This window comes from Idiotropiscis lumnitzeri, chromosome 1 (genome assembly GCF_059441095.1).
Source record: "Idiotropiscis lumnitzeri isolate Australia: NSW breed Sydney's pygmy pipehorse chromosome 1, RoL_Ilum_1.0, whole genome shotgun sequence".
NCBI lineage: Eukaryota > Metazoa > Chordata > Actinopteri > Syngnathiformes > Syngnathidae > Idiotropiscis > Idiotropiscis lumnitzeri.
The window spans coordinates 11,851,514-11,867,800 of record NC_142391.1 but is presented as its reverse complement, the minus strand read 5'-3'; the positions used below and the strand labels follow the sequence as shown (position 1 = coordinate 11,867,800).

Here is a 16,287-nt window from a genome sequence, read left to right as displayed (position 1 = left end):
AATCCCGCCCACAAAATGGATTCTGACCAATCGACGAGCAGAACACTTCCCGTCTCTCGTTTTAATTAATGCCACCGAAACAACAACATTAGTGGTGTAAGTTGAACTCAACACAAGGAGCATACACTTTTTGGACGAATGACAAGTGTGCATAAAAGACGACACTAATGAGCAAGCTTTAAAGAACTAAAAGATAACCCGGCCTCCACTATGCGATTGTCCTGCGTTCTCCTGGCAAAGGTACGATGAGTACTGTACTTGCGAATCGATGTTGTTTGCTCGTGCCTCCAGTTTGTTCATGTTGGCTAAGATAAAGCAGATGTGAAGATAATGTTGCTTAGTCATGGACCAAAGAGTAGGTAGGAGGGATGGGAGGAGCACATCCTATTGGCTATGAGAGGACGCGGCTGTGGTCAGTCAACTCGATAGAACTTTAGTTTTTTTGTGCTGTGTGCAAACTGGACTGAGAAGCAATGTCTGAGCAAACTAAGGTGAATTAAAAGAAACGGAAAAGGATCATTGAAGCAACCGGGATCATTTTTTATTTGTAATGACGCTATGTTCTGTTGTTCTCATTCAGCCTGTCCTCCATGGATACTTCAGAAGCTCTTGCTCATGGCGGGTGCGCATTGGTAAGTTATTAATTCAACTTTCTCCACTTTCCATCGCACTAGTCGTCATTATGGTCAAGGGTAAGCCGGAGCCCATCGCAGATGACTGAGTGAGAAGCGGGGTACACCCTGGATTGGTCACCAGCCATTCGCAGGGAACAGACAGCCATATATATATATTGTATCATTTTACTTAATATGCAATCTTTTGGAAAACAGTCAATTCTAACAGGAACCTCAGAACAGAAACAGACATGCTAACCTCCAGGTCACTTTGCAGCTCTCCGCCTTCCTATTTCGACCTTTAGTGATAAATATTTTTGTGTGTCAGCTTTCGCCCTGAAGGGTATGGAATATGACCAAGTGCCAGTCAATCTGATCAAAGATGGAGGTCGGCAGGTACATCTTACATGAGCAATCAAAACTAGAAATCAAAAGGGACATTTTTAGTTCCAAAAATGTGTTACAGCTCGCAGAGGAATACAAGAATTTAAATCCAATGCAACAAGTCCCTGCAGTTGAAATTGACGGCATCACACTTTCTCAGTCGGTGAGTCATCTCATAATTCAATTCTTCATTACAAGTGTTTATACTCTCAGATGTCTCATTAATACCATTTGGCCCATAACACAGCTGGCGGTAATCCAGTATATTGATGAGACAAGGCCCGAACCGCACCTCCTGCCCTCGCACCCCCAAAAAAGGGCTCAGGTCAGGATGATAAGTGATCTCATCGCTTCTGGGATACAACCTTTGCAGGTGAGCATTTATTAAGTGCTTAAGATTGTAAGGATGCAATACGGTTGATGTCACATCGCTGATTAACTTCATCATCTGTTGGATGCTTCAGAATTTACATGTGATCCAAAAGATTGGAGCAGAGAAGGTGCAGTGGGCGCAACACTTCATTAATCGAGGTTTTGAAGGTCAGTCGCTTACGTCAGACCCCAGCACCAAGACATTTGAATATTAATCATGTGCATATTTGCACTCATCCAGCTCTTGAGCCTCTGCTAAAGCAAACAGCTGGGAAATATTGTCTAGGCGATGAGGTAAGTACTTTGAAATAAACAGCATGATAATGAAGAGCACAACATGTTGAGGGCTTGTTTGACTGGAGTCATCCTACCTTTTAGATATCCATGGCTGACATCTGTCTGGTCCCACAAGTCTACAACGCAGAGAGGTACATTTTGTGGAGGGGGGGGGAATACCCCCTTTTTTCTTTTTTTTTTTTTTAACTCTGCAATGCTTAAGATTTAAAAAAAAAAATGTTTCAGAATTAAAACAGTCCCCAGGTGCCAAAACATGCTTTCATCCAAATAAACCTTTTTTTGCAGCATATTTCTTGCCATCATGAACTTGACTCGTTTTGACTCATGTAGTGTGCCAGGCCTCATTCTACCCCACATAACTACTGGGCGAATGCCGAACCTTGCTTTCATTAAATTGACAACTAGTGGCATTTGGCTGGCTCCTACTCCACCTCGCTTGGCAACAGTCGTGCTTCTACTGCATGCTTCTACTAGCAGAAGCAGAACCTCATGTTCATATTGCCATACAAAACATACACTGACCCCTACAAAATTCCACAGGCATTAAGACAACTGGGAATTGTTTTATATTGTTTAAAAAAAAATGCATGACTCCTTGAATGTAACTTTTTAGATCGTTAACCCCATCTAATTTATGTTTCCTGCAGGTTTAAAGTGGACATGAGCTTGTATCCAACTATCCAAAGGCTAAATCAAACCTTACTGAAGATTGACGCTTTCCAAGTGAGCCATCCGTCATGCCAGCCAGACACGCCTGTTGAGCTGCGCACGTAGGAGAAACACTGCGCTGCCACACTGTACAGCTTTAAATAAAACGTTTTGAACATAATTACTTTCTATGGCCGTAATTTCAAACAAGTGAACTCTTAGTGAGAAAACATGGACATTTATTGATATCATTATTGAACAACATAGATCAGCATTCGAGTGCTAAATATACACTGCTCATTTGACCAGACGGCGACTGTGCAAATAACTGATTTGTTATGCAAAGCGTGACATCCTCCAGCTTGCAGCATATTGGCTGCTTGGAAGTATGGATAATTACGGTATGTCTGGGGCTAAAAGCGCACTAGGATGCAAATGATTGCTAAAATTATGTAAAATGGTCCCCAGCCCTTTTGCAAACAATACATGAACATGTTTTTAAAATTACTTCAGGGTTGTTTCCAGATTTCAAAAAAAAAAAAAAAAAACTTAATCATTACAAGGCAATCTCGACTTTACACTTAAGTGTGTCATTGTAGAAAGTACCGGAGCAGTCTGAGCCACCAAACACAAGCAGCGTGCAGTGGACTTTGACAGATTCATCCTGCCTCTGTGTAGAAGAGTCATCTGAAGTTGTTGACGAGGTTAAATGTATGATGCTGTGTCCAGCGCGAGGCTTGAAACTCAGCTCAGACGATGCCACTGAACTCCACAGGTTGGTGTCTGTGGGGCGGAGTGAAGCAGTGGATTTGCATTGGAAATGTTTGTACAGTGGAAACTCGGAAATTGAACGACACGTCCAATTTTAAACTTGACCCAAATTTTCATTAAAATGATGCCTCTAAAGTGGACATAATGCACAAGTCTTTACTTTTGCCGTTTTGTGACAAAAAAAATGATCTGCCCCGTTAGGAATGTATTATAAATAAGTGAAAATGATGTGAGAAGGCAAATGATGCAAGGAAAGCAGACATGCAAAGCAGTAAACCTATGGTGGTTTTCCTATCGGCATATATACTATTTAAAGTGGCTACTTCTTTTTAAAGGAGTGTCCCGGACCACTGTTACATTACCTCTCATTAAAGAAATTAACTTGTGTTCATGTTAAAACATTTAAGGTTTTATGATGTTGATTACTTTCAAATCAGAACAAAACATGCCGACCAGCAAGCTGGAATTTATGTGTTCCACCATTTAAATGAGTCAGTATTTACCAGTATTGAAGACATGTACATCTCGCAATGCTCCAATAGCGCTGCAGCCTCCACTCACTAGAATCCTGTTGTCTGAAACTGGAAGAGCAGCGTGAAACCTGTTCATGTATACACAAAATATATTAGGAACCGTTCTTTTAAATTAAAAGTCCCATGCCACTTTTTCTCAAAAATAGTTGCAAAATAAAAAGCCTAACTACGTCATGACAACGGCAAATTCCGATCTGTTGGTTTTGCATGCCTTTGCCTTTTAAAGGCAATCGCATGCAAAAGAAAAACCATATTGATGACAATCTTAAATCATGTCACAGACCATTTTGACTCATGCATAAAACAGTAGCGATGGGTTTTGATGACATGGGACCTTTAAAATACATGTTGCCCAAAATGTGAAATGACTCATTTTATAGCCTGTATTCCATATGCACACGAACAACATTTCTCAAAGTCATCGAGCGTTGTGCTTACCCTCGAGGCAGCGGTGGCATGTTCCCGCACTTCACAGCTGTGTACTCCATAAAACCTTCACCGAGAAAAGGAAAAATATATACGAACGTCAACGGAAATATGGTTCAAGTTAATGAATTTGTCATCTTACCCAAGTCAAGGATGTGGAGATCATTTAGATATGTGGCAGTTTTCCGACCACCAAATATGATCAACTTGTGTGACAGAAGTGTGATTGAGTGGCTTTTAGCACAAAATAAGACAAGAAAAAAATTGACATTAGAAAAAAAATAAAAGCCTTTGCTCTGGAGTGAATGGCAGTGGAAACTGACCCAAAGCGAGGCAGAGGTTTGTCTCCCTCCACTATGGGCTTATACCACAGTTGAAACTCTGGGTTGAAGATGTACAGAGCATTACTGCATGTCTTTTCTCCAGAAGATGCACTGGGATGAACCCCGCCAAAGACAAAAAGCTCCTTCTTATAAAAAGCAGCTGAGTGATACGCCAAGGTGGGAACATTCCCTTTCGCCTAAATTGAATAAAGTGGTTTAAAATGATTATTTGCGACATGTTTAAATGTGAGGAAAACCCACTGTGACAAGTTTCCACTTCCAGGTCAGAGTATTCAGGATGTATAGCTCGCTGTAGCACTGGCCCTCCCTCAGGCCACCATAAACAAAGACAGCCTTCGATTCTGGGTCATAAGTCGCAGAGTGTCCCCTGTTGCAAGGAGGCGCAGGTCCGGACGTGGAGGAGCTCATTGGGTACCAGAAATCATTGTCTGCAAAAGAGGTGGAGGGGGGGGGGATAAAAAAATTAAGTGAATTTTCATTTGCATTCAGCAGCGCACACATGATCAACACACGAGGGTCCTAGTGATAGGAAAAAGAAAAAAAAAAGTAATGGGGCACATTCTAGAAATTCTGAAATGAGCATAACAAATGCCTAATTGTAGGACTTTCCATAACAAATGGTGCCGAAAGAAGAGAAGCAAATCACACCGTGCATTTGTGTGTTGACTCACGTGCCCCCGAAGTCAACTCCAACTTCCAAATGGAGTCCTTACAGGAGTTCTGACCTGAAGTTTCTCCACCAATAAGAATGGCAGTGTCAGGGTCGCTGAGGCACATTGTGTGGCTCCATCGCTTTGACGGACAGGCTGAAACTGTAAGGCAGATGTATGTCAAAAGTACATGAACCGACATTTTTGTTTTTCTTCTTTAAAAGAAATCCCCGTATTTTAATTTGGGTTTCTGACCCTCTCTATCAGTCTTTATCTGTTCAGTCATTTCTTCCTGGCTGTTCATCCGGGACAGCCTCTTTTTCTTGGGAGTCGAAACCTGGTCAATGGCCTCGATGGCACTGTCCATATCCTCGGAGCTCCATGTTAAACAGCCTCTCTTGCTGATGACAGTCCGTCTGGGGGTCTCATCCTTTCAAAGGAATTCACAAAAAAAAACATCCTCTCAACATTTTGATAGCATTAAGAAAGGGGTACGCTTTGACTATGTACATATATACAATTCTCAAAAAGGACCAAAAAAATTTGAAAACACCCAACTATTCAATGTTTCAGAACTTTTTGCATAACTTGCCATTCTCTAACAAGGATTTGAACGACAACATTAATAACTGATTTTTCATTAGCGACTCAAGACTGTACCCAAAAATGACGCAACTGACAAGTACATGTTTACGGGCAGCATGGCTTACCGTAGGCCAAAGTGAAGGTTTATTTCCCATGGCTAAAGTGCTGGTATCAACTTTATTAACCTGGATATCACCATAGCAAACACTGTCAGTCAACTGCGAAGAGTTGAGGGCTACCTGCCAAGAAAGGTAAGTGTGAATTGGACTGAAGCGGCACACGTGAACGGTCTTCAAGCCCGTCGTCTCACCGTGTCCTCTGCAACACTTTGGTGTAAGGTGCATGACAGATCTGTGGTGCTGAGCTGTTCTGGGAACAAACATTTTCTCTGTGGAGTACTGCTGCTTAAGATGCTGCGTCGCTCCTGGAATTTTTTCAGGGAGAGATAAGACTTACAGTTGACGCATGTCACGATGCTAATTGTCTCGATCGCATTACGCTAATATTAAACACACAAGCAAGCAAACTAAGTAACGATGCTCAACACCCCCATACCCCAAACGGAGCCTCCAGCACACCAAGTAAAACTTGATAGTTACGCCCCTGAAAATAAAGGATTGCTACTGATTGCATTTATAGGCCTTAAGGTCTCTACACACCAATCCGACGTCGGCCGTTGTGGCCAACTGTCGCGTTGGCCTAGAAGTCGTTGGAAAGGATAATGACAGAAACACACGCCGCAAAAGCGGACCTGAACGCCAACTACTACAGACCATCTGCGCATGCGTGAGAAGTAATACCAATTGGCACCGATAGTCACTGCAACAGTGGTCTTTCTTGAATAAGAGTGATTAATTCATCTTCGGGCTCTCCTGTCCAGCCAGCCGTTTTTTCCATAAAGGATATGCGGAAAAATTGCCGAAGTTCATTCAGTTCTCGAAGAATAGCATCCATTTTCACTGTTTGTCGGTTTTCGTCTCTTCCCGTACTTGTCCATACAAACAGACGGCGTGTGCAGATAGGTGTGTAGAGGCTTTTGACTGTCCTCCATTTAATTATAGACAGGAATCAAGTACCTGTCCACACACTGTGAGGACTATCTTGCCGTATACTCCTTTTCTGCACTTTTGTGCCGCCACCGCCACGATATCAGCGCTCCAGCCACCATCAAACGTCAAGCACCTGCAAGAGAGGAGAGGGGAGGGGATGAGAGCGCCCACCCACGTCACCCTCCACGCAGCTGGGGAAAAAACAACACTGGTCGTCCCACACGCACCTGACTTGAGAAGTGAGTGTGCCAATGTTCTGCGGCCGCACGTCAACACCGACCACGACCTCAGCGGAGATGATGGTTTCGTCGTGACCCCAGTCGCCGAGAGCGAAAATCACGAGCTGTTTGGGGAGAGGCAGCGGCACGTGGACGTGGAAGCATCTTCGGTTTGATTTACTGCACGACCACCAAAGACGCAAAGATTCCCCGAATCAATTACGAGCAAAACAACGGCCTATTCTCTGCAGTATATATATATTTTTTTACCAGCAGTAACATACCTGATAAACTGTCGCGGCGCGTCTCGCAGGGACCAAAGGACGTAAAAGTTGAGAATTCCCATGTTTTTGAAGACTCACAACTCCACATAAACAGTTAGCTTAATGTTTTCGTGGCTCATTTAAAGTGAAAACTTCTGTCGTGACCTCTGATTGGTTGAGAACACGGAAGTAATGAAAGGGTCACACCTGGACACTCTACTTTTAATGACAGAACTGTATATCTGATACCACAATAAAGTCATGGGAAAAATATATTCCCTCCATTGTTTTCTCAGTTTCTTGTTAATTTTACATGCATGGTACAACTGAATGTACATTTGTTTGGACAAATATGACAAAAATGCTCATAACAGTTTAAGATTAATATTGCCACTGGCGGTTTTCTGGATGTTTTGTTTTCTGTCTATCAAGTCACACAATCGTTATACCAGGCATTAATATGAATACAAAATTGAGGAAAACATTGTTTCCATGACTATAAAAAAGACGAGATACATATGTGCCCGATTATCATGCTTCATAAAAAAAAATCTGAACCATTCAATTTTCTGGCTTTTATTTCAACATTTACAAGTATATCAAGAGAAAATGGTAAGACTTCAAAGAAACCTTGCATTTTTATACTTACAATTAATCAAATACAAAGCCAACTGGTATCTTTGTACTCACAATCTAATATTACATGTTTTCAGTTCAACAATTGAAAGAAAAAAAAGATATCATTAAGAAATGACACATGGTCAGAGAAATGAAACTCAAAACAACTGTTGGTGGTCACAGAAAAAAAGAGCATATTTTACCAAACTGGCCTACAAGGGAGTTTTTTTTTTTTTTAACCTCTCATCTTTGCAGTCACTGATGGTGTCGCGGTACATCCACCTGATTTGCAGTGTAGTATCGGTTCCCACTCTGTGACGGCGTCTGCCCTGTGACTGGCTGGCGACCCGTTTAGGGTGTGGTGCGCCTTTTGCCCGGAGTCAGCTGGGATAGGCTCCAGCACCCTCACCATAACACGTGTTTGCACTTGTGAATATCTTTTATCACGTGAGATAGTGAAGTGGGCCGGGTCAATGACTCCCGGCCAATTCATTCTCTGCATTCTGCCACTGGCTTCCAAAGTCCTGGGATGTCTTTTTCTTGTAACGGCAGATGGCAACGGAGATGACGAGAGCAACAAGCATGATGATGGTAACTGAGGCGGCGAGTATGATTGGGTTCAGCCCCTGTTGTGGTTTCTCATTAGTGACTTCTGGCACATCTATGACCGTCAGCTTCACTACCTTCCGGTCCAGCTCAGGTAGCTTCTTCACTATGCACTGGTACATCTTGGAGTCTGACGGTTGAACGTCTCTGATAATAATAGAGGCGTCTCCATTTTGGGGATCGGGTGACGTGAAGCTGACCCTTCCCTGCAATGGTTTGTACTGAGCAGGATACAAGCTGCCGGCAGTAAACCAAATAATGTTCTCCTCCCAAGGCACAACAGTCCACTCAATCTCCATGTGCTGTGCGCTGTTGAGGGTGTGGTCGTACTGGCAGCCCAGCTTGACATTTGACCCCCTGGTGGCGAAGTAGTGGGTGCTGTTCATGGTGATTTTCAGAGTGTGAATTGGACCACCACTGGAAAGCACTCCCAGGAGGATAAAAGGCCAAAGATGCCACGTCAACGCCATGTACACACTGGTAAAAACAAACAAAATGACATTAACAACTTGTCTTTTTCGTTATTACAAGTCTAAAAGTAATCAATCATCAAAGTTTATGCGGTCAAATAAAAACATAGTTCTGTCATCAACAACTTTGCATTACAAGTATAAATAATTTAAGCGTTTGCATGATTACACTCACATTCGGTACAACTAAATAATCGGGATTGCTCACCTGCTCACTTTTTCTGAAGAAGAAAGAAAAATATACTCCAACAATCTCACACTTTTTGGATTGACGTTAAATGCCGGTTTGCATCAATTCGCAGTTTTATACACGCAGGAGTTTGAAAGGTGGGCGGAGATAACGGCATCAAAGAGATCAAATGTAGATGGCGTATCTACAATGCATCAAAGAGAACAGAAAGTCTTTGATCTTATTGACGTCGTTCATATTTACATTGAGATTAGAAAAATGCAGGAGAAAAGCAAAAGCAACAACAAAACTTTCCAGGATGTCCTGAGCTGAAGTCAACATGAATGGATGTCATCAACATTGATGGACAAAACAGTATGATAAATAAACAACTTTATTAGTGGTGTGATTTTTCCAGTAGCGGTAATGCCAAATCTTAATTTCTCAATCATGACGCCTATCAGTTACTGCCATATATAATATTGCATATTACTTTGATTATTAAATTCTGTTTTATATTAGAAAGCAATACATGCACTTTATATATTTTATTTTTGATAATGATATGCATTTATTAATACAGTTATTTTTTATGGCAATGAGCTGTCTTGCATCAACATGACAATTCAAGGATGGCACAAAACTGATGAACAAGAAACCAATAAGTCATTCCGTACATCATTTCATGGAAATCAAATTTGTTATTGAGGTACGTTTGTCCTGATTATCCCAGCTATCGTTGGGCAGTATGTGGGGTACGCCCTGAACTGGTTGCCAGCCGATCGCAGGGCTCTCAGAGACAAATAACCATACGCGCTCACACTCATACCCAGGAGCAATTTAGAGTGTCGATTCGACCTCCCATGCATGTTTTTGGAATGTGTGAGGAAACCGGAGTACCCGGAGGAAACCCCCACAGATACGGGGACAACATGCAAATTCCACACAGGAAGGCCGAAGCCGGAATCGAACCCACGACCTCCGCTCTGTGAGGCCACCGCCCTAACCAGTCGTCCACCGTGCCGCCCGGTAACGAACATGTAGGATCCAAATAAGTTTTACTTCTTATTACTCCTGTTCAGACGAGCTGTACATTTTTTTTTCCAGTTCCTTTTCATGGGCTTGGTAAATGAGCATTCACTTGGATAGGAACAACTGGGCGTTCAGTATCTTGCTCAAGAACACTTCAACATGGACACAAGGGCTGGTGATCGAACCCACAACAACTGAACCACGATTGCACGTTTGAAATAAACTCCAATAAAATCAAGCCTGCTGCCTTTCTTATGCAATCATCTAATTTTGAGAAGGTATTGAAGATCCAGTAAAATCACAGGTAAACCTGGCCACGCAGGAATAGCAGAAAAAAAGCCAGGGTTTCATTGGGATCCTAGTAACGGTTACATCACTCCCTTAATGCCACATTTAATGGAACCACAGGAGACATTTTCTAATTGTGGAGCAGCACATTCCGTGAGCGCTTGCGAAACACAATGCCTCAAACAATTTGAGTCGGATTATGCTTTCATTGTGCAGTTTTGCAGTCTTTGCACTCTTGCAACGCCCACGCAGCAAAGTAGACAATATTCTCTTTATTGTGGAATATAAATTTTCAAGAGCATCATAACTTAAAGATACAGAACAAACAAACAATTAGGAAGCTTTAAAGCACGTGAAATGATATAAGGTAGCTTAAAAAGCAGCGGAACACAATTATTTAACACAGTCAGAGAACATAGAAACACAATGACCTTCACTCACATATAGACCTGTGCACAAACTACAGTACGTATAGATGAAACACAACTACAGCAAATTAAAGCCAGGGACTGGGTAAATGTAAATATTGAATCACTATTACATAATAAGAGCTTTATGTGATAACGAGCGGCTCAAATTGTGCCATAAAAACACACACACACTGCCTCCTATCTGCCATTGCTTGCGTCAGAACATTCGTAATTTAAGTCCCCTACTGACACACCAGACATTATAACAAATCTTTAATTGAGGTGCGGTTAACAAGAAACAAACTACGGTACAAGTAACAGCAAATAATACACGTTTAGAGCACTTAAGAACACCTAGCAAGTAGATGCTGTGGAGGTCGTCCCTGATAACCGCTACTTAACAGATGTCACAGTATATATTTAAGATAGGATTTTAACGGCACGGCTGCTAATGAAAGGCTTCTTCAAATTTTACATTTGGCAACACAAGCTGAGTGGTAAAAAATATATGCCTATATATGAAACCTCCTTATTGGAACTTTAAATCTTTTAAAATATCTTTAGCATTCATAGTAAGAGTCATTTCCTTCTTTAAATCATACATTCAGAGAGATTTGGCATTTTAGGCACTGTAATAAACTCTGTAGTAAAGTGTTTTATTTCGCCATAGAGAGTAAGAGTTGTCGAATTTGAAGAGATAAGTGCCTTCGCCCGGGAAGTCGTGGCTGCCGCCAAACACGCTCAAGTGGCTGTCCTGGCGGTAAACTGGGATGAGCTCAACCACGTTCAAGTTGCTTTGCGCTTTGGAGCCCTTCTCCACATCTCCATTGGTGACCGGGCCTGCAATGCAAATTTACACACAGACATAGACCACAAAGTGACATACACCGGATGAATAAATAAATAAATACAACACAATACAAATATAACTCTTTCTGGATGTAACCTTTACATTTCACTTGATTTTTTTTTTTTCAAAAGCAGAAGTAGAAATAACGTGGTTACTCTTTTATAAATGAGATGTAGCTCCGTTTGAATTGACCAATGGCATTCAAATGCGTGTTAAATTGGAGTTAGCACACACCTGCAACTAAAATATTAAAAGTGTTTTAGATGTAGTAGAACTGTTCAGAATTCCCTTTATCTTGTCTAAAGCCCAAGTTCAATCTGGAAAAAAAAAGCCCCAAACATGATCACGGGTGTAGTAGGTGGCGATTTCACATGAGTTTGAGCGTGACTGGTTACTAGTTTAACCTCAGTTGTTTAGTTTTACCTTGCTTCTCTAAAATATTGTACCGGCTTCCTGGGTTACATTGAAAGTGGAAACATTTGAAAGGATTCATCTCATTTTTTTATATCTCTACTTTTTGTATCCAATCTATTGTGTCCTTTTTTATGACTGCTGACCTTCCAGCTCCTCCTCTTCATCTTCGTCATCACTCGATTCACTGATGTGCACAGTGATGGCCCGACTCGTGACGGGAGTCCAGTCAAAATAGATGCCAAAGCCAATGTCGTAGCCATCTGTGGCAAACTCCCAGCACACCTTCTTGGCTTCTGGCACAGTGGGCACGTGCACGGTCATGATGTCGCCTCGGTACACCGTCACCATGCTGTCCTTCTCCGTTCGAAGCTTGGCCTTAAGCTCTTTGAGGGCAGCAGATGTCCATGTCGACGGGGGTTGCAGGGGTGGCGTCTCAGCTGCAGCGGGAGCAGGAAATAACAGCGCCATGTTGATATTTATTTTCAGAGGGTGTGTTAGAAATCATTTACTCAATCCCTACGAACGCGCTATAAGGTATAAGGAATGAGCTGGCTTGCGAATGGTGAAGATAAGCTTATAAAAACAAATATGCAAATAACTGATGATTATATTTGCCCTGAAAAATAAATCAATTAAAAAAATAATTTTTTAACCCCGAAAATTCTTGACTAAGCAGGCATATGCCACCTAAGTGTTTCCAGGAAAATATGGGGGGTTGCCCAAATTCCCCACAAAAAAACATAAATAAAATATTTTTTAAATCATTGAAAATAACATCTGCATCTCTGAACCATGAATATATTGGTGTCCACTGTATTGGATGCCTTTTTATTTTTTTTTTTTATAGTGGACTATACTGTTCACTCATCAGTAAAAGGAAAATTTGTTTTCAAACACTACCCCGGTGTGCTGTTAATTACTTCATTGCTGTCACATGATTACAACGTACCGGCAATTCTGACAATATTATATTGTTTTACCAAATTAATAAAAACAAAGCACTTAGTGTACATCTATGTTGTGATGTGTTTCTCTATTTATATTAAAGATGTTTTCACGCCACAACATGCATCATGGAATGTTACAGTGCTGGATTGTCCTTTTCAAGGAACATTGTGGGATATATTAGGGGCACTGTAAGGGGATAAGGTCTAAATTTAAACAGTACTGCAAAATGGTGAACTCACTGTATAGGGGATTATATAGAACATCAAGAGTCATTCGGAACACAGTGATGGCGTTAAATGTAAATAAAATATGAACATATCACAGAAAATCTACACCACTGTTCCGGCAAACAATTTGTACATACTTTTTTCTGGCGCTATCGCATATTATTAGTTGTCTCATTCTTGCCTTCCACTAATTTTCTTCGTTAGGTAATCCGCCTTGTTTTAAGATGTTACAAAAAATACAAATAAAGCATTGTGCCCATCCACATGAGTGTTGCTCTCCATTTTTTAAGATATTTTTGCACCACAACTCATTCATTTGTTTCAGACCGAAAATCAAACAACACCCCAGAAACGGAAAATCAATGTTCACAATGCATCAGGGGATTGGGTATTTGTTTGTCGATTTACCATCAATTGTTCACTCCTTTGTAACATGCATTGTAAAACAGAATGAGGGCACTACCTATTCCTACTACACATTTGAATAGCACTACAAAATGGACACGATGTACAAACGGACACCATAATGTAGATACGGCGGGATCCTGAAGCCAGCCATAGACACAAAACTGCTGCTTGAACCCAAGCTCGGCATAGAACAAAACATCAATCGTGATGACATACAAACCTTTAATCTCAGCGGAGAGTGGAGGACTCTCTGCACTGTTCTTCTCACCCTGGTCCCCTGAGGCTTGCACAGCAGGGGCCTCATCATTAACCTCAAAATACAAAAACAAGACATTTATAGCAGTAATACTCCGTCAACGTGCTCTTCACTGAGATGCACATTAACCCACCTCTTCGCGCTGCTCAGATGCATCCATATTAGTTTGTTTTGGCGACTGGCTTAAGTTCGTGGAGAGGTCTGTGTTTTGGAGCCTGAAGTAAACAAATAATACGTTTTTGAGGGCAAAAACAGTGGTGCTGAAATACCGGAAAATATTCTCTGAAAACAAAAAGTTGTGCAGTTTATTTTATTTTCAAAGAGGTCAGAGAAGAGAAATTGTGTCAGCCAGGTAGAATGTCTGCACAGTGTCTGGGCCCAAAAAGATTGCTAAACCTCCCTATGTGGAAATGGACCGGGACCAGGATTCGACATTAATAATGGCCCAGGGCCACTATGTAAATAACTGTGTAGGACCAACCCAAGTTCACTGATGACTCGACTTGGTTAGTACAAATTTCATCAATTAATAATTTTTTTTTTTTTAGGGATGGGCGTGTACCAAAACCAGATATCGCATTTTAAGGTATCAGGGACTCGTTGAGGCTGATGACACCAGCTAATGATACATAATGCAGAAAAAAAAATGAAACTTTAACTATTCCTCAGTGGTAGTTGGTGCAATACGGTGGCAGATTGCTGCCTATTCGCAACTAGTGGTGGTGCACAACCTGCATTGGTCGCTGGGCACAGAGAAAAATAACATTTCACACTCACAGTCACACCGAACAAAAATTTAGAGCACTGTGTGGGCCAGATTCGGACCACTATCTCTGTGGCTTGCGAAGCAAACCAAAATTACCCCAAAATTGCAAATTGTCCTCATTTTTAATAACACTGAGCTACATTAAGCATTTTTGGTATGCATCACCCTTAAAAAAAGAAAAATAGTTGATAAAACTTTTTTTTACATTTATATTGTAAAACCATAACTACGATGTGGTCCGCGAAATAAATATAAAGAGTTTGACGTCCTTGAATTTTTATTATTTTTGACAAATAATGCACAATTTAGACACAAGAAGGCTGCTGCCTGGATTTGAAACTCCATCATCTGTGTAGCGGATGTGCTAATCGCTCGCCTAGCAGGAACCTCCTTATAATCTAATACAGTGATTCCTAAGTAGGTTGCTGTTGCACAATAGTAGCCATGACCGAGGAAATAATGTAAATTCAATGATTATTTATTCATTACAAATATATAATTTTGACATCTACCTATGCCAGCGACGTATGTGACACGCTGAATAATTTAATACTCTTCCATAAATTTGGGATGGGTCCAAGGTACACTAAGCCGGTATATCCACCTGTTGCCATTCATGCAACACATTAAAAACTTACAGCTAGTATCAGATTCGTGAGCAATCAAAGAGGCCAACATTAAATGCAGATAAGTCAATTTGTAGCAAAATTGATATCAGGGATCTCACTGTTGACAGTGCAGGACCAAAGAACGCTAGTGAATTAAGTTACACTAAAACAGATGCAAAACAATGCGTTCTAACATTTTTACAGAATGTAATAACAAGGGAGCCGCTCACCTATCCGTTGGGTCGCTGTCGTAATGTTTGGATGTTACTCCGGGAAAAGACGAGAACGACAGCGATGACAGCCGAGACTGCAGCTCTGATGTGTCTTCCAATCTCTCCATGGCTATAAACACAAGACAAACAGGACAGTGTGCGGGGGCTCATAAAGATGAAGCACCGCCCCTCCGGATGACAGGGAGGACCAACTAACGGCAGCGCGAATCGGAAACTGTCAAATAACAGCTGTTTTGCGAACATTGTCAACGAAAGTATTCGACGAGCGAATCAAGCGGCCGCAGAATTCTAACGCCCAGAAAGGTTTTTTTTTTTTTTTGACAGAATGCTAGCTGGTTAGCGAACGTTAGCTGGCGTAATAGGAAAAAATGCAGTCGTAGCTCCAGCTGGACTCCATTAAAAAGGTTCTTACCACGGTGCAACGCGGGAAAACACAAACGTGACGTCTTTGGGATGATTTGAATCTTGACTCAGGCCACCGTGAAACGGACTTTCATGTCACTGCAGTCATGTGACAGCTCGGATGGAAATTTGGACTTTCGTGTGTTTCCGTGAAAGTGGCACAGCAAAAGGATGTGCGGTTCTACGGATACTCTCGCGAGATTTGGGGATTGCTCAAACAGGTTTTGGGGCTCTTAGATGTGATATGATGGCTTTCGAGTTTGATGAATCGCGCGCAAAGTGCTTTCGCCGTAATATCATTTAAAAAAACAATTCCGAGACTTTTAGTATTTCCATAGTAGTTCTATGGAGTTCCATTACTTAATAGAAAGTGTGCGTGTTACATTGTTGCTATGGCAACGTCGTCATTTTTCGATTCAGAGCTGCAG

General features: G+C 41.5%; 3 protein-coding genes across 4 annotated transcripts; 1 reads left to right on the top strand and 2 right to left on the bottom strand.

Moving 5' to 3' along the window:
• The first annotated feature begins 37 nt into the window (after positions 1-37).
• Positions 38-2,496, top strand: gstz1 (glutathione S-transferase zeta 1). 2 transcript variants are annotated; one of them, XM_088317082.1, is made up of 9 exons: positions 38-240; positions 581-632; positions 943-1,010; positions 1,081-1,161; positions 1,246-1,371; positions 1,463-1,538; positions 1,612-1,664; positions 1,749-1,798; positions 2,315-2,496. In XM_088317082.1, exons 1-9 carry the CDS (start codon positions 211-213, stop codon positions 2,439-2,441), a joined length of 663 nt encoding a protein of 220 aa, XP_088173208.1. In that variant the 5' UTR covers positions 38-210; the 3' UTR covers positions 2,442-2,496. The 2 variants fall into 2 exon arrangements, with proteins under 2 accessions (XP_088173208.1, XP_088173215.1); XM_088317089.1 differs by lacking the exon at positions 38-240 and adding an exon at positions 288-491.
• A 43-nt stretch (positions 2,497-2,539) lies between these two features.
• LOC148343206 (uncharacterized) lies at positions 2,540-7,328 on the bottom strand. Its single transcript, XM_088317044.1, has 13 exons — positions 7,176-7,328; positions 6,901-7,071; positions 6,701-6,806; positions 5,935-6,048; positions 5,750-5,863; positions 5,295-5,469; positions 5,061-5,201; positions 4,630-4,817; positions 4,369-4,565; positions 4,188-4,279; positions 4,058-4,112; positions 3,590-3,687; positions 2,540-3,098 (listed from the first exon to the last, which is right to left on the bottom strand). Exons 1-13 carry the CDS (start codon positions 7,235-7,237, stop codon positions 2,872-2,874), a joined length of 1,740 nt encoding a protein of 579 aa, XP_088173170.1. The 5' UTR covers positions 7,238-7,328; the 3' UTR covers positions 2,540-2,871.
• Positions 7,329-10,594: 3,266 nt separating this feature from the next.
• tmed8 (transmembrane p24 trafficking protein 8) lies at positions 10,595-16,058 on the bottom strand. Its single transcript, XM_088287488.1, has 6 exons — positions 15,870-16,058; positions 15,455-15,566; positions 13,984-14,065; positions 13,815-13,905; positions 12,155-12,448; positions 10,595-11,587 (listed from the first exon to the last, which is right to left on the bottom strand). The coding sequence occupies exons 2-6, from the start codon at positions 15,562-15,564 to the stop codon at positions 11,370-11,372; spliced, it is 795 nt and encodes a 264-aa protein (XP_088143614.1). The 5' UTR covers positions 15,565-15,566; positions 15,870-16,058; the 3' UTR covers positions 10,595-11,369.
• Positions 16,059-16,287: the final 229 nt, after the last annotated feature.